This window comes from Lethenteron reissneri, chromosome 1, assembly GCF_015708825.2.
Source record: "Lethenteron reissneri isolate LAM-NWPU_2019-01 chromosome 1, ASM1570882v1, whole genome shotgun sequence".
Taxonomy (NCBI): domain Eukaryota; kingdom Metazoa; phylum Chordata; class Hyperoartia; order Petromyzontiformes; family Petromyzontidae; genus Lethenteron; species Lethenteron reissneri.
Genome location: NC_083779.1, coordinates 1,696,518 through 1,720,677, shown reverse-complemented (window position 1 = coordinate 1,720,677; position 24,160 = coordinate 1,696,518). Strand labels below are relative to the sequence as shown.

Sequence of the window (24,160 nt, the reverse complement as noted above, 5' to 3'; positions counted from 1 at the left end):
GCAGCCTCTTCTTAAGACGTCTTGCCGGCGTGGTCGCGAAGGAACGGATACGCTGCCTAGAGAGGATGGGGCACTCTGTCGAGCTCCCTTCTGCCGGCAGTGTAGGGAACGGGCAATTCCAGGGGCTGCACCTTCATCTCGCAAAGAACATAAAAGCTGGGGCCCCTACACGGGCGAGCGTCGTCTCCACTGGTGGGGCCTCGGCCGTTGCTGAGAATTCCACATTACCCTGGCGAGGGCCAGAGGGTCCATGGGATGACTTGAGAATTACGAAGAGATGGCGATGGTGGTTTCATAATCCCTCATTGTGGTAATGATAATGTTGATGATGATTGTGATGGTGTTGTTGATGTGAAGATATTAATTTGATTATGATTGATAACTCTGATGTGATTATAATTGATGCTTATGATGATGTGACGATGACTGATGATAGCGATGTGATGTGAAGAAGATGACGATGATGCAGATGATAGCAGTGGATGGATGATATCATCATCAGTGGCTGATATCAGCGCCATCGGCTGTTCCTCACCACCCCTCCACCACCGTGTGCGGTGATGCCGCAAAATATTTGTTTTACGTTTGAAACGAAAGAGACAATTTTGTCCGACTTTTTATAACCACACTTTGTCCCTCCGTGGTGTCCGAGACGGCCTGCAAGTCGCAGGGCAGGCGTGCGGGTGGGTGAGTGGGTGGGTGAGTGGGTGGGTGGGTGGATGAGTGGGCGGGTGGGCGAGTGGGCGAGTGGGCGGGTGGGCGAGTGGGTGGTGTGTCCCCATTCACCACGGAATCTCGGGAACGCGTGAGCGGCTCAGCAGTGAGTTTTATTTCGAGAGGCGTAGCAGCAACAGCAGCAGCGCCTTTGCTTGTTAAAGACGTCGTACATCACCGCAGAGAACTGTAGCGACACGACCGCCGCCACTCTACGATAGCCGGCGGCCAAGCTGGGCCACATACGGCCCTTCCCCGCGTGGGCTTGTGAGAGCCTCGGTATCGGTAGAGTTTACTTTATATAATACAGGGGTTGTTTTTTTAGTTAGATCGCGATCTAACTCCAAAAAATAAACCCTGTATTATGGATGATGTTGGTAGCGAAAGCCTACGTGTTAAGCAGAGTGATTATCTTAGTTTTTGTTCCGGTCCAGTTCTGATGACGTTACGTGTACGTCATGGGAACGGAACCGGAAGAAAAACCGATGACGTTACTTGCACGTTAGATCTACATTACACGTACGTCATCGGAATGGGAAGGGGTTAATTAACGCTTGACGGCTCGTGTGGGGTTTAATTGTGTATATACACCCATACTAAACATACTAAACTCAATTACTCTTTTAGTTTACTAGGGCCCACTGAGCTATATAGATAATTTTAAGCAGCGACCTGCCCATCACAAACGTGGAAATGTACAGCTACGAAAGACTCTAAACGCACTTGTTGATTCTAAATGTGGAGGGAATAACCAGAGGACCTGGAGAGAAGAATCCACGCGACCACGGGGAGACTACAAATATACGGCAGGCGATGGGGTCGGGATCGAACCCACGACCTCCTGTGTACCAGGCGAGGGAGATGACATCTCCTAGCCACCGTGATGAGAGAGAGAGAGACACACAAACTCCAAATATACGGCAGGTGTCAGGGTCGGGATGGAACCCACGACCTCCTGTGTACCAGGCAAGGGAGATGACATCTCATAGCCACCGTGAACTCAAAGCGTGGAGTTTGGTTACCGGTTCGTAATACGACCCCCACCACCTCCGCTCGTTCAACGTTACCCTCCGTCAACCCAGCCATCAAACGGGAAGTGTGTTTACGTAAAAGTACGATTAACATTTTCTCGCGTTAAATGGAACACAGATACAAATGATGGCGTGGGTCGGTGTCACGCCGCGCGTGCACCTCGCAAATCGCGGGCGGCCGAACCTCGCAGCCGACAACGTCGTCACTGGAGGCAGGGGACCACCACGTGGCCTGGGAGATGCGACGGGGCATCATGGGAGACAGGACGGAGGGCACAGACAATGGGACAAGACGGTGCCACGTTTGTGTTCTTCCGCTTTGTGCGTGCGTGCGTTCTATCTTGTCCCCTCCCGCCGTACCTCCGATGAGCCACGGTTGGCTACGTACGGTGCAAAGGAAGTTCGGCGTGCAACATCGTCGCGAGCGGCGCAGTGTGGCGAGCGGGCGGCGCACGATGGGCCACCCGCACCGCGTTCGGTGGGAGCCCGCGACACGGCCAAGGGTTGGGGTCTCGCGGTCCATCTCTCAAGTGGCAATCGCTTTCGCGGTTCTAATTTGAACCGAATTATGCGATGACCCCTTGGGGTGTGGGGGTGGGGGGGTGGGGGGGTTATCGGGTCAATTCGCTCGTCGTGGCCCCGTGCGAACAGGATGCGCCACGACTCAAAGTGACGGTCGCCCGCGGCCGGTTTTGGCCGAGCACCTCCGGTCGGCACGGTTGTCCTACGTACGGCGCAGAGGAAGTTCCACTCGGGATGAGAGAGAAGGGGATGGCGGTGGCGTGTGTCCGTGCTTCTGATGCGAGTCGTGCGTTGCCGTGTGACCGCGATACAATGTTTAAACGGCAGAGGTTACAACAACAACAACAATAAAATCCCTACTTTGTAAAAAATAAAATACAGCCTACGGTATGTTTACATATAGAACGGCGTGTGCGAGTGTATGGGTTCAGTCCGCCGTCCTTTAACCGTGTGGGAGGACAGCATTGACATTGCTCATCCCCAAGTGCAGGAGACACCTGGGGGGGGAGACACCTGGGGGGGGGGAGACACCTGGGAGCAGAGACCTGGGGTGGGCTGAATGTTGCCCGCGGGAAGTTGAGATCTGTTTAAAAGAACCACCGGTGACTTTCAGGGCAGCGTTCTTCATCATTGCAAAGGCCCACACACGCGGGCCACTGACAGCCCCGGGGTGGCCTTCAGTGCGGCCCCCGACAATACACAGATGGTGAAAACACCCGCCCATCATCATCACCATCATCACCATCGTGCGGCTGTCAAACCCCCCAATGGTTTCAAAATGTGTGGCGGCGCACGCACGCACGCACGCACGCACGCACACTCACACACTGCCCATGTCTTATCGGCGAAAGTGTCCCGCAACCTCTGGACACGAGTGAAGAACACTGACTTGAGGATGCTACTGCTGCTGCTGCCACCACGGGACGTGACCCCTCGAAGCTTAGAGGGGGGGGGGGGTGGGGGGGGTGTTTTGATTCGAGACTCGGAGGAGAGCAGATTTGAAGATCAAGGTTTTGATTGAGACTCGGATTGATCAGGCCTTGGAATCAGGGGGTTAACATTTAGACGCCTGTAGATCAGGTCTTGGGATCGTTTAGACCGGGTCTTAGAATCTGTTCTTGTTGTCCGAATATCTCTAGACGCAGTTAGTTTTCATTGTTTTTTTTAACGATATGGCTAAGGTTTTAGTATAGTTTCAATGATACAGTACAACCCTCGTCATGGCAATTCTAGTTATTTGTTACTTTAGCAAAATGAAGTAACTTGTGCAGGCTTCCGTCTCGTTTAAGCCGCTCCAAAGCTCCGTCACATTCTGAAAAAGAGAGAAGAGACGTAACACACGTGTGTTACACGCCAAGACACGTCTTGACATTGCGTAGTACACGTGTGTTGTGTCTGTGTTGTCTGTGTGTTGTGTGTTGTGTTTGCGTGTTGTGCATTGTGTCTGTGTGTTGTGTGTGTCTGTGTTGTGTTTACGTGTTGTGTGTTGTACATTGTGTTTGGGTGTTGTGTCTGCTTGTTGTGTTCTTGTGTTTGCGTGCTATGTCTCTTGTGTACAGGCAGACCTCGCTGAACGCGTGGTGGGGGGGGGGGGGTTAGGTTCCTGGAAAATTCCGCGTTGGGCAAGGCAATAATATTCCTCGTGGGTAAGGCAGGGTTGCATTCCTGGGTGCGAAATTATCGCCCCCTCCTGCCCTCGCACTCAAGGATGGCGAGTCGCTCTCAGTGTCTCGTGTGTGTGGTGTGTGTGTAGTGTGTGGTGTGTGTACACTTCATCATTTACATTTCACTGCAACACAAACTCCCGTCTCCATTCCTGCACCGCGGCACTCACACCCAACACTCACCCCTGACCCTGAATTGGCATCCCAACGCTTTGCCCCCCTGCGTTGTGCTGCTTTGTGCTGCTGTGTGTACTCACTGCGTGTACTCACTGTGTGTACTCACTGTGTGTACTCACTGCGTGTACTCACTACGTGTACTCACTGCGTGTACTCACTGCGTGCTGCGTGTACTCACTGCGTGTACTCACTGTGTGCTGTGTGTACTCACTGCGTGTACTCACTGCGTGTACTCACTGCGTGCTGTGTGTACTCACTGCGTGTACTCACTGCGTGTACTCACTGCGTGCTGCGTGTACTCACTGTGTGTACTCACTGCGTGCTGCGTGTACTCACTGTGTGTACTCACTGTGTGTACTCACTGCGTGTACTCACTGCGTGCTGCGTGTACTCACTGCGTGTACTCACTGCGTGCTGCGTGTACTCACTGCGTGTACTCACTGCGTGCTGCGTGTACTCACTGCGTGTACTCACTGTGTGCTGTGTGTACTCACTGCGTGTACTCACTGCGTGTACTCACTGCGTGTACTCACTGCGTGCTGCGTGTACTCACTGTGTGTACTCGCTGTGTGTACTCACTGTGTGTACTCACTGTGTGCTGTGTGTACTCACTGCGTGTACTCACTGCGTGTACTCACTGTGTGTACTCACTGTGTGTGCTGTGTGTACTCACTGCGTGTACTCACTGCGTGATGCGTGTACTCACTGCGTGCTGCGTGTACTCACTGCGTGTACTCACTGCGTGCTGTGTGTACTCACTGTGTGTACTCACTGTGTGTACTCACTGCGTGTACTCACTGCGTACTGCGTGTACTCACTGTGTGTACTCGCTGTGTGTACTCACTGTGTGTACTCACTGTGTGCTGTGTGTACTCACTGCGTGTACTCACTGCGTGTACTCACTGTGTGTACTCACTGTGTGCTGTGTGTACTCACTGCGTGTACTCACTGCGTGATGCGTGTACTCACTGCGTGCTGCGTGTACTCACTGCGTGTACTCACTGCGTGCTGTGTGTACTCACTGTGTGTACTCACTGTGTGTACTCACTGTGTGTACTCACTGTGTGCTGTGTGTACTCACTGTGTGTACTCACTGTGTGCTGTGTGTACTCACTGCGTGTACTGACTGCATGTACTCACTGCGTGATGCGTGTACTCACTGCGTGCTGCGTGTACTCACTGCGTGTACTCACTGCGTGCTGTGTGTACTCACTGTGTGTACTCACTGTGTGTACTCACTGTGTGTACTCACTGCGTGCTGCGTGTACTCACTGTGTGTACTCACTGCGTGTACTCACTGCGTGTACTCACTGCGTGCTGCGTGTACTCACTGCGTGTACTCACTGCGTGTACTCACTGCGTGCTGCGTGTACTCACTGCGTGTACTCACTGCGTGTACTCACTGCGTGCTGCGTGTACTCACTGCGTGTACTCACTGCGTGCTGCGTGTACTCACTGCGTGTACTCACTGCGTGTACTCACTGCGTGCTGCGTGTACTCACTGCGTGTACTCACTGTGTGTACTCACTGCGTGTACTCACTGCGTGTACTCACTGCGTGCTGCGTGTACTCACTGCGTGTACTCACTGCGTGTACTCACTGCGTGCTGCGTGTACTCACTGCGTGTACTCACTGCGTGTACTCACTGCGTGCTGCGTGTACTCACTGCGTGATGTGTGTACTCACTGTGTGCTGCGTGTACTCACTGCGTGTACTCACTGCGTGATGTGTGTACTCACTGCGTGTACTCACTGCGTGTACTCACTGCGTGCTGCGTGTACTCACTGCGTGTACTCACTGCGTGATGTGTGTACTCACTGCGTGCTGCGTGTACTCACTGCGTGTACTCACTGTGTGTACTCACTGTGTGTACTCACTGTGTGCTGCGTGTACTCACTGCGTGATGTGTGTACTCACTGCGTGCTGCGTGTACTCACTGCGTGTACTCACTGCGTGCTGCGTGTACTCACTGTGTGTACTCACTGCGTGCTGCGTGTACTCACTGCGTGTACTCACTGCGTGATGTGTGTACTCACTGTGTGTACTCACTGCGTGATGCGTGTACTCACTGCGTGCTGCGTGTACTCACTGTGTGTACTCACTGTGTGTACTCACTGCGTGCTGCGTGTACTCACTGCGTGATGCGTGTACTCACTGTGTGTACTCACTGTGTGTACTCACTGCGTGATGCGTGTACTCACTGCGTGCTGCGTGTACTCACTGTGTGTACTCACTGTGTGTACTCACTGCGTGTACTCACTGTGTGTACTCACTGCGTGCTGCGTGTACTCACTGCGTGATGCGTGTACTCACTGTGTGTACTCACTGTGTGTACTCACTGCGTGATGCGTGTACTCACTGCGTGCTGCGTGTACTCACTGTGTGTACTCACTGTGTGTACTCACTGTGTGTACTCACTGCGTGCTGCGTGTACTCACTGTGTGTACTCACTGTGTGTACTCACTGTGTGTACTCACTGCGTGCTGCGTGTACTCACTGCGTGATGCGTGTACTCACTGTGTGTACTCACTGTGTGTACTCACTGCGTGCTGCGTGTACTCACTGCGTGCTGCGTGTACTCACTGCGTGATGTGTGTACTCACTGTGTGTACTCACTGCGTGCTGCGTGTACTCACTGCGTGCTGCGTGTACTCACTGCGTGATGTGTGTACTCACTGTGTGTACTCACTGCGTGCTGCGTGTACTCACTGCGTGCTGCGTGTACTCACTGCGTGTACTCACTGCGTGCTGCGTGTACTCACTGCGTGCTGCGTGTACTCACTGCGTGTACTCACTGCGTGCTGCGTGTACTCACTGCGTGCTGCGTGTACTCACTGCGTGCTGCGTGTACTCACTGCGTGTACTCACTGCGTGCTGCGTGTACTCACTGCGTGCTGCGTGTACTCACTGCGTGCTGTGTGTACTCACTGCGTGCTGCGTGTACTCACTGCGTGCTGCGTGTACTCACTGCGTGTACTCACTGCGTGCTGCGTGTACTCACTGCGTGCTGCGTGTACTCACTGCGTGTACTCACTGCGTGTACTCACTGCGTGCTGCGTGTACTCACTGCGTGTACTCACTGCGTGTACTCACTGCGTGCTGCGTGTACTCACTGCGTGTACTCACTGCGTGTACTCACTGCGTGCTGCGTGTACTCACTGCGTGATGCGGCACCCGTTGGCGTACACGACGCGCCCCGTGTAGTGCACGTTGCAGCGCACCACGTTGTTCGTGAAGTCCACCTCCCTCACCAAGTAGTTGGGGTTCACGTGTATCTGCGCGGGGGGGGGGGGGCACAGGCGTGGGGGTTCGGTGTTAGGGGTGGCATCGTGGGTGGTGCGGTTGTGAGTTGGAGGATAGTGTAGCAACTTATGTCTGTTGAGCTTCTTCGTATGTTGAACTTCTTTCGAACCACCGTATGTATCCAACCGTGCTCATTGGAGGTGTGGGGGAAAGGAAAACAAAGGGGGTTAGTATATGGGGTAATACTAGTAGCGGGGTTAGTATATGGGGTAATACTAGTAGCGGGGTTAGTATATGGGGTAATGCTGGGAGCGGGGTTAGTATATGGGGTAATGTAGGAGCGGGGTTAGTATATGGGGTAATACTAGTAGCGGGGTTAGTATATGGGGTAATGCTGGGAGCGGGGTTAGTATATGGGGTAATGTAGGAGCGGGGTTAGTATATGGGGTAATACTAGTAGCGGGGTTAGTATATGGGGTAATGCTAGGAGCTGGGTTAGTATATGGGGTAATGCTAGGAGCAGGGTTAGTATATGGGATAATGCTAGTAGCTGGGTTAGTATATGGGGTAATGCTAGGAGCGGGGTTAGTATATGGGGTAATGCTAGGAGCGGGGTTAGTATATGGGGTAATGTTAGGAGCGGGGTTAGTATATGGGGTAATGCTAGGAGCGGGGTTAGTATATGGGGTAATGTTAGGAGCGGGGTTAGTATATGGGGTAATACTAGTAGCTGGGTTAGTATATGGGGTAATGCTAGGAGCTGGGTTAGTATATGGGGTAATGCTAGGAGCGGGGTTAGTATATGGGGTAATGTTAGGAGCGGGGTTAGTATATGGGGTAATGCTAGGAGCGGGGTTAGTATATGGGGTAATGCTGGGAGCGGGGTTAGTATATGGGGTAATGCTAGGAGCGGGGTTAGTATATGGGGTAATACTAGTAGCGGGGTTAGTATATGGGGTAATGCTAGGAGCTGGGTTAGTATATGGGGTATTGCTAGGAGCTGGGTTAGTATATGGGGTAATGCTAGGAGCGGGGTTAGTATATGGGGTAATGCTAGGAGCTGGGTTAGTATTGGGGTAATGCTAGGAGCGGGGTTAGTATATGGGGTAATGTTAGGAGCGGGGTTAGTATATGGGGTAATGCTAGGAGCGGGGTTAGTATATGGGGTAATGTTAGGAGCGGGGTTAGTATATGGGGTAATACTAGTAGCTGGGTTAGTATATGGGGTAATGCTAGGAGCTGGGTTAGTATATGGGGTAATGCTAGGAGCGGGGTTAGTATATGGGGTAATGTTAGGAGCGGGGTTAGTATATGGGGTAATGCTAGGAGCAGGGTTAGTATATGGGGTAATGCTGGGAGCGGGGTTAGTATATAGGGTAATGCTAGGAGCGGGGTTAGTATATGGGGTAATACTAGTAGCGGGGTTAGTATATGGGGTAATGCTAGGAGCTGGGTTAGTATATGGGGTATTGCTAGGAGCTGGGTTAGTATATGGGGTAATGCTAGGAGCGGGGTTAGTATATGGGGTAATGCTAGGAGCTGGGTTAGTATATGGGGTAATGCTAGGAGCGGGGTTAGTATATGGGGTAATGTTAGGAGCGGGGTTAGTATATGGGGTAATACTAGTAGCTGGGTTAGTATATGGGGTAATGCTAGGAGCTGGGTTAGTATATGGGGTAATGCTAGGAGCGGGGTTAGTATATGGGGTAATGTTAGGAGCGGGGTTAGTATATGGGGTAATGCTAGGAGCGGGGTTAGTATATGGGGTAATGCTGGGAGCGGGGTTAGTATATGGGGTAATGCTAGGAGCGAGGTTAGTATATGGGGTAATGCTAGGAGCGGGGTTAGTATATGGGGTAATGTTAGGAGCGGGGCTAGTATATGGGGTAATGTTAGGAGCGGGGTTAGTATATGGGGTAATACTAGTAGCGGGGTTAGTATATGGGGTAATGCTAGGAGCTGGGTTAGTATATGGGGTAATGCTAGGAGCTGGGTTAGTATATGGGGTAATGCTAGGAGTGGGGTTAGTATATGGGGTAATGCTAGGAGCTGGGTTAGTATATGGGGTAATGCTAGGAGCTGGGTTAGTATATGGGGTAATGTAGGAGCGGGGTTAGTATATGGGGTAATGCTAGGAGCTGGGTTAGTATATGGGGTAATGCTAGGAGCTGGGTTAGTATATGGGGTAATGCTAGGAGCTGGGTTAGTATATGGGGTAATGTAGGAGTGGGGTTAGTATATGGGGTAATGCTAGGAGCTGGGTTAGTATATGGGGTAATGCTAGGAGCTGGGTTAGTATATGGGGTAATGCTAGGAGCTGGGTTAGTATATGGGGTAATGTAGGAGCGGGGTTAGTATATGGGGTAATGCTAGGAGCTGGGTTAGTATATGGGGTAATGCTAGGAGCTGGGTTAGTATATGGGGTAATGCTAGGAGCGGGGTTAGTATATGGGGTAATGCTAGGAGCTGGGTTAGTATATGGGGTAATGCTAGGAGCTGAGTTAGTATATAGGGTAATGCTAGGAGCGGGGTTAGTATATGGGGTAATGTAGGAGCGGGGTTAGTATATGGGGTAATGCTAGGAGCTGGGTTAGTATATGGGGTAATGCTAGGAGCTGGGTTAGTATATGGGGTAATGCTAGGAGCTGGGTTAGTATATGGGGTAATACTAGTAGCGGGGTTAGTATATGGGGTAATGCTAGGAGCTGGGTTAGTATATGGGGTATTGCTAGGAGCTGGGTTAGTATATGGGGTAATGCTAGGAGCGGGGTTAGTATATGGGGGTAATGCTAGGAGCTGGGTTAGTATATGGGGTAATGCTAGGAGCGGGGTTAGTATATGGGGTAATGTTAGGAGCGGGGTTAGTATATGGGGTAATACTAGTAGCTGGGTTAGTATATGGGGTAATGCTAGGAGCTGGGTTAGTATATGGGGTAATGCTAGGAGCGGGGTTAGTATATGGGGTAATGTTAGGAGCGGGGTTAGTATATGGGGTAATGCTAGGAGCGGGGTTAGTATATGGGGTAATGCTGGGAGCGGGGTTAGTATATGGGGTAATGCTAGGAGCGAGGTTAGTATATGGGGTAATGCTAGGAGCGGGGTTAGTATATGGGGTAATGTTAGGAGCGGGGCTAGTATATGGGGTAATGTTAGGAGCGGGGTTAGTATATGGGGTAATACTAGTAGCGGGGTTAGTATATGGGGTAATGCTAGGAGCTGGGTTAGTATATGGGGTAATGCTAGGAGCTGGGTTAGTATATGGGGTAATGCTAGGAGGGGGGTTAGTATATGGGGTAATGCTAGGAGCTGGGTTAGTATATGGGTAATGCTAGGAGCTGGGTTAGTATATGGGGTAATGTAGGAGAGGGGTTAGTATATGGGGTAATGCTAGGAGCTGGGTTAGTATATGGGGTAATGCTAGGAGCTGGGTTAGTATATGGGGTAATGCTAGGAGCTGGGTTAGTATATGGGGTAATGTAGGAGTGGGGTTAGTATATGGGGTAATGCTAGGAGCTGGGTTAGTATATGGGGTAATGCTAGGAGCTGGGTTAGTATATGGGGTAATGCTAGGAGCTGGGTTAGTATATGGGGTAATGTAGGAGCGGGGTTAGTATATGGGGTAATGCTAGGAGCTGGGTTAGTATATGGGGTAATGCTAGGAGCTGGGTTAGTATATGGGGTAATGCTAGGAGCGGGGTTAGTATATGGGGTAATGCTAGGAGCTGGGTTAGTATATGGGGTAATGCTAGGAGCTGAGTTAGTATATAGGGTAATGCTAGGAGCGGGGTTAGTATATGGGGTAATGTAGGAGCGGGGTTAGTATATGGGGTAATGCTAGGAGCTGGGTTAGTATATGGGGTAATGCTAGGAGCTGGGTTAGTATATGGGGTAATGCTAGGAGCTGGGTTAGTATATGGGGTAATGCTAGGAGCAGGGTTAGTATATGGGGTAATGCTAGGAGCAGGGTTAGTATATGGGGTAACTTTACAGGTAGGGTTGTGTCGGCTAAACGCTCGACTCGGCCTTGCCCGAGTACCTGGCGCGCTGCGTATGAAGCGTCAGCAACTGGGGAGACAAAGGCGGTGCTGGCCACCACCTCGTGCGCCGTGCCGGCCTTCACCGGTGCTCGCTAACGGCAGCACGTACCTCAACAGTGCGTTGGAAGGCTGCACGGGGGTTTGGGGGTGAGTGTGGGGGGATCTCAACTCACCCGCAGGATGTATCTGCCGGGGATGACGTCTGTGATGTCGATCCACTGGCAGTCGATGTCCGCGTTGTACGTGTCGTAGCAGCCGGGACTCAGGCCCTGTCCGCGGCGGCGCAGGAGACACGGTGTTAGCGGCCCAGCCGGCCAGCCGGGGGGGGGGGGGGGGGGCGGCGGGGGTCACAGATCGAAACCCGAGCCGCTGACCTACCCATCGCGGCGTAACGGTAACACCGCGGGTGGCGGCAGTGTGACGTCACTCAGCCGGCCAGCCAATGAGCGCGCGCGTCGCTTCCACAAGGGGTCTCCTGCGAGCTGCGGCGCCTCCGATTGGCCGGATCTTGACACACGGCCCCACCCCCCCACCCCGCAACTTCCCGCCCCCATCCACCCACCCACCCACCCATCCACCCACCCACCCACCCACCTACCCACCCACCCACCAAACGCTCAGCGAGGAAGCTCCTTCGGTGGACCGTTGTTAGCTCCCATTACGTACCGGACGTTGAACCTCTCACGCAGCACCGGACCAACCCGGCCGCGGTAATCGGACGCGCGCTCTGCGCTGGTCACGGGTCGTGCGGTCAAAAAGCGCTCCGCTCTGCCCAGTGAACTCACGCCTACCCCAGACACGCGGATAATTGTGCGTCGCGCGTTTACATCGTCGCGTTTACATCGTCGCGTTCCCTCTGTGGCGCGAACCTGCGTGTGAGCGGAGCACGTGTAACGCTTGAGCGAGCCGAAGTCGCAGGACGTGTCCTCCAGACAGAAGCTGGCCTTGTGCCCTTCGGCCACCTTGTGTCCCGACAGGGCGTCCAGCAGGTCGTAGCGGCTGAAGTCGTCCATGCTGTGGTAGTGCCTGCAAGGGATCAACACGAAGGGGCGATCGCCTTGGGATCGCGGGGTGGGGGCGGGGGTTGAGGGGGGGGCGAGCGAGCCGCAGCGCATTCGCAGGCTCGGTGCCTGGCCCGCTGGGGGCCGTAGGGCCTGTTGCAGTAGCACAGTCTGCTACTCGATCGCCGCATAGCTGCACCGCCGGTGGCGTGCATGCCGCGCGTGTGTGCACGGCGTACGCGCGTGTGTGCACGGCGTACGCGCGTGTGTACACGGCGTACGCGCGTGTGTGCGTGTGTGTGTGCGTGTGTGTGGCGTGTGGGCGAGCGTCTTACTGGTGGCAGGTGTGCCACTCCCACTGGCTGCGGGGCCGGTTGGGCAGGAAGTCTGCGAGCCCCTCGTTCTTGACGCGCTGCGGGAACCGCAGGAGGATCCTGATGTCGTCGTCCTTCGCGTCCGCCGCGTAGGCCGTGCTGCGCACGCACGCACAAACACACACCCCCCCCTCCGTTTAGCCTTAACAGGGGCGCCACGGTGGCGAGGAGATGTTAACTCCCTCGCTTGGTGTACAGGAGGTCGTGGGTTCAATCCCAACCCAAAGTTGGCCCTATCGTTGGCCCGACGTTGTCACAACGTTGGCCCGACCTCACGACGCTGGCCCCAACGTCGTCAGAATGTTGTCCCAGCGTTGGCCCGACCTCACGACGTTGCCCCAACGTCGTCAGAATGTTGCCCCAACGTTGGCCCGACCTCACGACGTTGCCCCAACGTCGTCAGAATGTTGCCCCAACGTTGGCCCGACCTCACGACGTTGCCCGAACGTCGTCAGAATGTTGCCCCAACGTTGGCCCGACCTCACGACGCTGGCCTTCAACGTTGTCACAACGTCGCCGGCCCGACGTTGGCCAGAATTTCCCGGCACCAATCGGTCGCGGGGGCCCCGACCAGGGCATGGAGATCGTCTTGGCACATCGCCGTGGCAACCCAGTACTGGCGTCCGGCGACGCGAGTGGAAGAATCCGATGAGCTGGGAAGCTCTTTTTTAACAGAAGTCCATACAATTAACGTCATCATCGTCGTGACGGCGACCGGTGGCACTCACCTGGCGAGACACTTCTCTTCGGCGGCGCAGCGCAGAGAGTAGAGCGGCTTCTGCTCGACAAACACGGACGCCTGGATGTACTCGGGGTCCGCCACCAAGTCCGGCAGGGCTGTGCGGGTCAAGAGGTCAAGGCCAATTAGCTCGTACATACGTAGGTACGTTGCATTGAACGTCTTTCGCACCGCACATAGCTGACCACGTTGATCAGAGGTGCAGGGGGAAGGACAACAAGCAGTCAAGTGGAGTAGTGTATAGTAGCGTAGTGTATAGTGTAGTGTATGGTAGTGTAGTGTGTGTAGCGTATAGCGTAGTGTATAGTAGTGTAGTGTATAGTAGTGTAGTGTATTGTAGTGTAGTGTGTGTAGCGTATAGCATAGTGTATAGTGCAGTCTGTATGAATGTTGAACTTTTCGCACCGTACGTAGCCAACCGTGCTAATCAAAGGTATGGGGGGCAACACACTGAACATAAAAAGCAGTTCTCAACGAATAATTAAAAAGTCCATAGCTCCCAGCGGCTTCCTCGTCGGAAAGGAAGGAACGTTCCAGACGGCCGAGGGGTACCGCATCCGCAAAAGCGTGCCATGCAGTGACCACCGTCTTTATCTGACGGCTCGCAGCCAAAAGCCGCGGCCGCCGCCGCTGCTGCAAGGGTGACCGGGAGTTTGCGTGATGGCGATGTATGCTCGTGGACGAGATCGGAGGGAGGTGGGGGGGGGGGGGTCATGTACTTGACGTGAGTCTCGCTCTCTCGACGGGTGTTAGATTTGCAGCGGTTTATTGCACGCGTGCCGTGATCGCTTCATGTCGTCTTACAAATCCATCCGTGAGGATCTTCGAAGAGAGAAAAGAATGAACTCGTCCGTCGATAGCACTTGAGAGCTTCAGTGTGCTAAGGGGTCGTTCATAAATGACGTCACGCGATTTGGGACGATTTTTGACCCCCCCCCCCCTTCGTCACACGGCGTCACAAAAAGTGAGACCCCCTCCCTCGAATATAATGTCACAAAGCTCTGCCCCCCCCACCCAATATAAAACATGCTTCAAATCGCTTTAAACTATTGTCATTGTAGTGCGTATTTAATGTGGCGCTGCACTCTGATGTTGTAGGAGAAAACATTTATTAAAAAGTCTATTTAATTAAGTAGAACGTGTTGTCTATATTTATTTAAAGTTGCGCATTTTGATGTGACGTCACATTTCTCAAACCCCCCCCCTCCCCTAGGTGCGTGACGTCATTTATGGACGGCCCCTTATTTATAATATCCGTAATCAGTTGTTGTTATGCTCGTTAACACGAGGAAAACCTCACTTGAGTCTCGTGTCTGGTTACCATCAATAATATCAGTTGGGTCATTTCAGAATCAGAATATTGATTTATACTGGAGGAAACCGATGAGCTATTAAGATCTTCTTGGTTCTTTCGGTAAAGTCACGTAGAAGGGAAGTAATAAAATAATAAAAATAAAACATAATAAAATAATGTCTCCCCGACAGACCTGGTCTTCACCTGAGGATGGCTGCTTGTGTTGTGGCCGAAACTTCGTGAGAATTATTTTATTAAGTTTTATTTTTATTATTTTATTACTTCCCTTCTACGTGACTTTACCGAAACAACCAAGAAGATGAATCCCTGCAGTCACGAAAGCTTAAAATCGAAAAAAAAGCTATTAAGATCTTTGTTCACAGATGTTTAGTCAGGGGACACGGGGGCGGTGAGGTGAGAACTTTACAAAAACAACAATTACAAAATCACGACAGGAGTGAAAAGTATAGGAAAGGTACACAAACCTACTTACAAAAAATATACACGAAGAAAACTAAACACATTTTTTTGTATCTTACCAGGTAAAAGCCCTCTGAGCTGATGTATAAATCATTCATTAATTCACTGCAGTACGCCGGATATCCCAAATCCCATAACTGAAAATCCTCTCTCCCTATTGGTTGGGCTTCGAGAGGGTTTGGACCAATCAGAGCGTGGGACGAGGAAACGGAAGAATCCCGTTGCAAACGTCACGTGGGTGTGCACTCTGTGGATTCAGAGCCTCGGTTCTAAGAGCACCTTAACCTCCAAGCTGAACGGTTTTAGTCGATTTTAATTAAGTTAACAATTAATGAGGGAGATTACCGGTACGTAATCGTCGTGGTTGTCGTTTTTTTGTAAACATTTGGAAATTTTAAAAATACGAACCATAATTTAAATAAAAATACAAATCGGCATTAATAATCTCGACATCACGGTATTTTGTTAAACGGACGATAACACAATTATCGTGGACCTTACTGCCGTATATCGTGATGATATATCGTACGATACATACATATAGTCGTATTGCTACTCTGAGCTATCCAGTGTTGACCTTAGGATGACCTAGAAACTTACCTCGGGGAAGAGTGGCAGAGAGGACAGGGTGGGATCGGTACCCTACATTTAAAAATTAAGAAGATAAATTAACCAATTTTTTTTTCATTTTACCAGGTCAGGCCCTCTCAGCTATATAGAGCTCTTTTTTTCAGAAGCGGCCTGGCTATCATAAATGAAAGCTCAACGAAGTGGCTCATCATCATCACGTGGAAATGTGTCACAGTCAAATTGCTCTAAATGCGCGTGACGTTGATTCTAAATGTGGAGGGGGCAAACCGGAGGGCCCGGAGACAAATCCACGGGGAGAGAGAGACACGCAAACTCCAAATGTACAGCAAATATACAGCAGCAGGCGTCAGGGTCGGGATCAAACCCACGACCTCCTGTACACCAGACGAGGTAGTTAACATCTCCTAGCCACCGTGATGATGACGAGAGAGAGACACGCAAACTCCAAATATACAGCAGGCGTCAGGGTCGGGATCGAACCCACGACCTCCTGTACACCAGGCGAGGTAGTTAACATCTCCTAGCCACCGTGATGATGAGAGAGAGACACGCAAACTCCAAACATACAGCAGGCGTCAGGGTCGGGATCAAACCAACGACCTCCTGTACACCAGGCGAGGCAATTAACATCTCGCCACTGTGGCGCCCTCTAAGCTTTTCATATGACCCCCCCCCCCCCCCGCATTAAATGTGAAAACCAACACCACCAATTTATGGTGCTTTGATGGAAAAGGGAGAACATATACCCCCCCCACCACCGCTGGCCCTTAGGATCCACCACTGTAGTTAATTAATAACTTGAACATTACCTGGGTGCCACGGTGGTGAGATATTAACCACCTCGCCTGGTCTACAGGAGGTCGTGGGTTCAATCCCGACCCTGACGCCTGCTGCTGCTGTATATTTGGAGACTGCGCGTCTCTCCCCCACCCCCCACGGTCACTGCGTGGATTCTTATCCGAGTCCCCTCCGTGTTTTGTCCCTCCACATTCAGAGTCAACATCTCCGCCTTTAAGAGTACCTGGCTGCTGCTAGAAACGTCCACGTGATGAGGATGATGATGATAAGCCGCCAGGTGGCTTTCTGAAAAAAGAACCATATATCTCAGTGGGCCTTACCTGGTGAAAAAACATTTGTAATAGTTTTTCAATCGTTTATTACCTGGTCCATCTTGAGGCCTTCTCAACGACCCACCAGGCTGCGCAAACGATCCCGAAGGTGACGAAGTCAGAGACGCCGATCCCCCAACGACGTCTTGGCTCCGTTCCAACGGCGCCCTTGCCCCGAGCGGTTCCCGAGCCGCCGGGAAGACCGCCGCACCTTCATTCGACGGCTGCTGCTGCTGATCTTCGCCCCTTCCTTGGTAGATGCTGGCCGTGTACCTCCTGTCAAGGCCATCCTCTGGAGAGGCCCCGAGGAAGGTCTGAGAGACTCCAGCGCCCGCAGCGGCCGCAGCGGCCGCGGCAGCCGCAGCGGCGGCAGCTCCACCGCCACCACCGGCAGCATCTTGCTCCAAGCCGCCGTCTCTGAAGTGACCGAAGGATCTGTCGAGGCCAGCTTCGGCGGGCAGGCCTCCCCGCGGATAGAACGGGTACGCTCCCGGCGGCGGCGGCGGCGGCGGCTGCTGCTGCTGGAGGTGGTGGTTGAAGCCGCCGTAGAGCCTCGGGTCAGGGTAGCCAAATGGAGGCGCCGGCTGGTAAGGGTACGGCCCTGGCGCCGGCTGGACCTGGCCCGTGGGGTAGTAGGGGCGCAGCTGACCGTGCGGCGGCGGCGGCGGCGGCGGCGGCGGGTAGTACTGACCCTGGTTTGGGTATCCAGGGAGCGGACCGTAGCCTGCCGGAGGAGGCACGCCCTGGGGGTATCCTTGAGGAGGCCTCGGCTGGTATTGGGGCTGGTCGGCGCTACCGCTCTGCGGGTAGCCGGGGTAGAGTTGCGGTGGGAAGGGCTGGATGTTGCCGGGAGGCGGTGGGCCGAGGTTGCGCGGAAGGAAGGGGTTCAGGGCCCCACCGCCGTCTGCCGCTCCTTGGGGGAACGAGGCCTCGTCGGGCAGGAAGGTCGAGGGCCCGGTGAAGGGCGCCCGCTGGGAGGAGAAGGTGGAGGAGGCTTGCGATCGCTGATCGGGCCTCCTGCGAGGGATGGGCTGGAAAGCGGGAGCCGGCCTCTGAGGAGATGCGAACGCCGACGAGGAAGGCAGTGACGATGAGCCCCCGCCAGCTGGATCGTGCAGTGGGAAGGACGCAGCAGCGCCCTGAGGGGCGAAGGAGCCGCCGTTGTCAACTCCGAAGCCCGGCCGCCTCTGTTGGGAGGAGGACGACGACGACCCGCCACGGCGAGCTGGGAAAAAGCCACGAGGCCCACCACCACCACCACCTCCTCCGAAGGCGGCGGCGTCATCCTCCTCCTCAAGCTGCCTCGGAAAGACGGCGCCCGCTTGTCTGACGCTGCTACCGCCGCTGCTTCCGTCGCCCCTCAAGAAGCCTTGGTCCGGCGACTGGGGAGGAAAGCGGCCCGCTTGACTTCTGGATGTCGAGGCGCCACCAGCGCCACCAGCGACACCGCCAGCGGCACCACCAGCGCCGCCACCACCAAAGGTGGCTTGCCACCACTGACTCGGCACCTGACCAAACCCGTACGGGTGTCTCGTACGGCCGCGCACCGTACCCTGGTTGGTGGGAGATCCCGCGGGATTTTGAGGAGACCCCGCGGAGCCTCCAGCTTGATTCCGAACGTCCAGCGACGACGACGACGACGACGACGACGACGACGACGACGACGACGACGACGACGACGACGACGACGATGGGTCTCGGCCGATCTCGGCGCGCACGCTGGTGAAGGTTCGACGGAGGCCGGTTGACGGAGGAAGCTGAGGCTGCGGAGACCTTTGCGGAGGGAACCTTTGCGGAGGAGAACGCGGCGGAGGACCTGCCCTGGAGGAGCTGCCGACGACGTCCTGTCCATCAGACGAGCCCAGCAGGAGGGTGGCGATGACGGCCGCGAAGGCGACGGGGATGAGGCGCCGCAGAGACGGCGAGGAGGTGACCCTCGGGAGGCTTCGTGAGCGGTGGTTCCTCTTTGGAGCCATTGGTGACGAGGTGGAGAGTGGCCTGGCGATGACAGAGAAGACGAGAGAGAGAGATGAGGATTGTTCGGGTGAGCAGAGTTTGCTGCGGATAGAGGAGGCGAAGCTGCCGCCCTTTGTGAGATGGAATATGTTCGTTATTGAGAGCGTGTGTGTGTCAGAGTGTGTGTGTGTGAGCGTGTGTGTGTGTGATAAAGTGCGTGCGTGTGTGTCAGTGTGTGTGTGTGAGAGAAAGTGCGTGTGTGTGAGAGAGAGTTATGTGTGTGTGTTCCAGGGCAGGTACACGGGAGACAGACAGGAGTTACTTCAGGCGGAATCATCTCCGGAGTCATTTCAGAGAGACAAAACAACACATCAATGAGTTACATGCTCTGCGACGGGACAGCCATGCCCGTTGCACTGTGTACGATTCGTACGTGTACACAAACACAGATAAAGATCTCCCGGTTAGCCCACACAGGCTGGTAGGGCAAGTGCCGTTAGCAGCAAGCAACTACTCACTTCACAGACAAAGATCCGCCGTGTATCCTACACAGGCTGGTAGGGCAAGTGCCGTTAGCAGCAAGCAACTACTCACTACACAGACAAAGATCCCCCGTGTATCCTACACAGGCTGGTAGGGCAAGTGCCGTTAGCAGCAAGCAACTACTCACTTCACAGACAAAGAATGGCCTCGAGCAACGATCAACAACAAGCCACGGGTATCGTGAACGCACCAACACCGACCACGGATCAGGCTCCGAGAGAAAGGGGGGCGAGTTCGCTCCGATCCGTCGTCTGGCAGTGATTACAGGGGGAGGGGGAAGGGAGGGGGAAGGGAGGGGGGAGGGAGCCCCCACTCGGAACCACGGAATGTCTCCCAGGGGAGAGAGAGAGAGAGAACACGGTCAAAGGGAGAGAGGGGGTGGGAGAGTCAGTCACCGGGGAGAGCGAGAACGCGGAGAGATGCAGGGGAGAGATGTGGAGAGAGGGGAATGGAAGGGAGAGTTACGGAGGATGGAGAGGCACGGGGAGATTTAGGGAGGATAGAGAGACACGGGGAGAGTTCAGATGGATGGAGAGACACGGGGAGATTTAAGGTGGATGGAGAGACACGGGGAGATTTAAGGTGGATGGAGAGACACGGGGAGAGTTACGGAGGATGTAGAGACACGGGGAGAGTTACGGAGGATGGAGAGACACGGGGAGATTTAAGGTGGATGGAGAGACACGGGGAGATTTAAGGAAGATGAAGAGACACGGGGAGATTTACGGAGGATGGAGAGACACGGGGAGATTTAAGGAAGATGAAGAGACACGGGGAGAGTTACGGAGGATGGAGAGAAACGGGGAGATTTAAGGTGGATGGAGAGACACGGGGAGATTTAAGGAAGATGAAGAGACACGGGGAGAGTTACGGAGGATGGAGAGACACGGGGAGATTTAAGGTGGATGGAGAGACACGGGGAGATTTAAGGAGGATGTAGAGACACGGGGAGAGTTACGGAGGATGGAGAGACACGGGGAGATTTAAGGTGGATGGAGAGACACGGGGAGATTTAAGGAAGATGAAGAGACACGGGGAGATTTACGGAGGATGGAGAGACACGGGGAGATTTAAGGTGGATGGAGAGACACGGGGAGATTTAAGGTGGATGGAGAGACACGGGGAGATTTAAGGTTGATGGAGAGACACGGGGAGAGTTACGGAGGATGAAGAGACACGGGGAGATTTAGGGAGGATGAAGAGACACGGGGATAGTTACGGAGGATGGAGAGACACGGGGAGATTTAAGGAGGATGGAGAGACACGGGGAGATTTAAGGTGGATGGAGAGACACGGGGAGATTTAAGGTGGATGGAGAGACACGGGGAGAGTTACGGAGGATGGAGAGACACGGGGAGAGTTCAGGTGGATGGAGAGACACGGGGAGAGTTCAGGTGGATGGAGAGACACGGGGAGATTTACGGAGGATGGAGAGACACGGGGAGAGTTCAGATGGATGGAGAGACACGGGGAGATTTAAGGAGGATGGAGATACACGGGGAGATTTACGGAGGATGAAGAGACACGGGGAGAGTTCAGATGGATGGAGAGACACGGGGAGATTTACGGAGGATGGAGAGACACGGGGAGATTTACGGAGGATGGAGAGACACGGGGAGAGTTCAGATGGATGGAGAGACACGGGGAGATTTAAGGAGGATGGAGAGACACGGGGAGATTTACGGAGGATGAAGAGACACGGGGAGAGTTCAGATGGATGGAGAGACACGGGGAGATTTACGGAGGATGGAGAGACACGGGGAGAGTTCAGATGGATGGAGAGACACGGGGAGATTTAAGGAGGATGGAGAGACACGGGGAGAGTTCAGATGGATGGAGAGACACGGGGAGGGTTACGGAGGATGGAGAGACACGGGGAGATGAAATGGAGAGGCATGGTGGGAGAGAGGGCAGGGATGGAGATGCGTGTGGAGAGAGGAAGTCAGTGCGTGCCATGAGGAAGCGATGGGGGGGACAGGGGGAGAGTGGAGGGATGGAGAGTCACGAGGAGGGAGGGGGGATGGAGATGCATTGGGAAAGGAGAGGGGAGACGTGGGGGCGAGGGGGGAGAGTCACGGGGAGAGAGGAGGAAGTGGATAGACATGGAGGGCGAGAGGAGGGAGGGGGGGTAAGGGATGGAGAGAGGCGAACATCCGGCTTAATTCAGCCTCTGATTTTCCGATTAGCACGGTTGGCTACGTACGGTGCGAAAGACGTTCAACTGAGTTCATATAAACGACGACCCTCATCTTCGAGGTGGGCACGCCGTCCCTTGCTGGACTGTGGGCATGCAACCCACAATATGGACCTATAGGAAACCCATAAACAACAACAACACAACCGCCATTCGCCACTAAGTGGCGGTGACGTCACCGCGGCGCTTGTACCAGGCTATGTGCACGTTGAGGCCAGTAAACCCATAGAGACTCAAAGAGACTCAGAGATACACAGACACATTGGGATACATAGAGACACACAGCGATCCATATATATAGAGATGCATAGAGACACATAGATATAGAGATACATAGAGATGCATAGAGACACATAGAGGCACACAGAGGCCCATAGAGTTAGACAACCCACACTATGGACCGCAAGGTAAACCCACCGTGGTCTTCGCTCCTTCAATTCAGGGGGAGGAACAGCGGCGACACGACACGAACGGTCTCTGTCTCTCTCTGTGTGTCTCTCTCTGTGTCTCTGTCTCTCTCTGTGTGTCTCTCTCTGTGTCTCTGTGTCTCTTTGTCTCTGTCTTTGTGTCTCTCTCTGTGTCTCTGTCTGCTGAAGCCGTCTCGTCGTGCCAGCAGCAGCAGCATCAGCAGGACCCCCAGTGGCATTTTAGAATCGTTTATTTAAACATTTTTAACCAGGCGAGGCCCATTATAAAACTCCTTTTCAGAAGCGACGTGGCCACGAAATGATAGCTCAACGCAGCGGCTTACCACGTGGACATTGACGAATACTGCGAACTCGCGAGATCTTGATTCCGAAACGTGGAGTGGAAAAACCGGAGGATCCGGAGAAGAATCCACGTGGAGAGAGAGAGAGAGACACGCGCAGGGCTGGGATCGAACCCACACCGGGCGAGAGAGATGGCATCTCATCTTATTGGTTCTTTCGGTAAAGTCACGTAGAAGGGAAGTAATAAAATAATAAAAAAACATAATAAAATAATATTTTATTTCGCGTAGAAGGGAAGTAATAAAATAATAAAAATAAAACATAAAATAATATTTTATTTTATTATGTTTTATTTTTATTATTTTATTACTTCCCTTCTACGTGACTTTACCGAAAGAACCAAGAAGATGAATCCCTGCAGTCACGGAAAAAGCTTTAAATCGAAAAAGATGGCATCTCGTCACACAACACTGCCATGACGAAGGGCCCTACCCTCGCTGTGTCAATCACGGGGGGGGGGGTATTGCTCGACCATACTTCACCACGCTGGTCACTGCGTGTTGGTGAAGGCGTCGCCCATGACTGGTTCAGACACGAATGGCGTCAGTCGAGGCTGGAGAGCATTGACGACGACCAAACATGGTAATTGGCTTCACAAGGAACATGGATTTCACTGATTTGCTGACCTGATTCTACGTATTTATATAACTTGGGGGGGGGGGGGTGAGAATGTGTGAATGCGTGTTCATGAATGTATTACGTCAATGTCACTCAGCCTCAAATTATTACTTGGTGCAGTGTGCAGTAAACATCGCCACTCGGGGAGACAAAGGCGGCCGGGCGTGGTGGTTGCCACCCACCCACCTATACCCCTCGTGTGCCGTGCCGGCCTTCATAGGTGCTCGCTAAGCAGCACTTGTCCCCAACAGTCTGTTAAGGCTACACGGAGGATCTTTATCTTTGTCTACAAATGTGTAACTTGGAGGGCGAACACCGCATTCCTGTGTTCCACTCACACATTCCTGCACGGGAACGTCGGTCCCACTGCTCCACAGATCAAGCCATGCAATAATGCCCAACATATTTCCTCTTAGCCCACATTACATGTAGTACCCACCCCTCCCCAACTACCCCCCCCCCCCGGCCCGCCCCACTGCGTGTGTGTGTGTAAGCCTCTGGCCTTTGAGCATATGGCACACTCGCATGATGTTCGGAATTCCATGGCAAGGGTCGAGGTAGCAACTTGGGGGTTGAGCTCAGGTCGTGGCAGATCAGCTGTGTGGGCGCAGTAAGGAAGACGAGGTTGCGATGGGTGGGACACGTGGTGTGCAGGGTGGAGGAGGAGGTTGTGGTGATGGGTGGGACACGTGGTGTGCAGGGTAGTGGAGGAGGTTGTGATGATGGGTGGGACACGTGGTGTGCATGGTAGTGGAGGAGGTTGTGATGATGGGTGGGACACGTGGTGTGCAGTGTGGAGGAGGTTGTGGTGATGGGTGGGTCACGTGGTGTGCAGGGTAGTGGAGGAGGTTGTGATGATGGGTGGGACACGTGGTGTGCAGTGTGGAGGAGGTTGTGGTGATGGGTGGGTCACGTGGTGTGCATGGTGGAGGAGGTTGTGATAGGTTGTGGACACGTGGTGTGCAGTGTGCAGGCTGGAGGATGGGGCAAGCCACTTGGAGGTTGGGAAAAGAGCGAACTGGTCCTGGGCCTCCCCTAGGTCGACACAGCCTCAAATGAGTTCCTGGTGCGATGTGTGAACATTGCCACTGGGGGAGACAAAG

At 53.6% G+C, this 24,160-nt stretch overlaps 1 protein-coding gene across 7 annotated transcripts; it reads right to left on the bottom strand.

The window, feature by feature from the left end:
- Positions 1-808: 808 nt before the first annotated feature.
- LOC133345085 (lysyl oxidase homolog 1-like) lies at positions 809-19,794 on the bottom strand. Of its 7 annotated transcripts, none has more exons than XR_009755416.1 (9): positions 19,316-19,596; positions 17,029-18,974; positions 13,492-13,600; positions 12,725-12,862; positions 12,258-12,414; positions 11,562-11,657; positions 7,268-7,383; positions 1,667-3,579; positions 809-1,552 (listed from the first exon to the last, which is right to left on the bottom strand). XR_009755416.1 is itself a non-coding variant. In XM_061555829.1 (8 exons), exons 2-8 carry the CDS (start codon positions 18,950-18,952, stop codon positions 3,573-3,575), a joined length of 2,547 nt encoding a protein of 848 aa, XP_061411813.1. In that variant the 5' UTR covers positions 18,953-18,974; positions 19,666-19,794; the 3' UTR covers positions 809-3,572. The 7 variants fall into 7 exon arrangements, 5 of the variants coding, with proteins under 5 accessions (XP_061411813.1, XP_061411730.1, XP_061411978.1 ...); XR_009755413.1 differs by having other exon boundaries at positions 809-2,764; positions 2,799-3,579; XM_061555829.1 differs by lacking the exon at positions 19,316-19,596 and adding an exon at positions 19,666-19,794 and having other exon boundaries at positions 809-3,579.
- Positions 19,795-24,160: the final 4,366 nt, after the last annotated feature.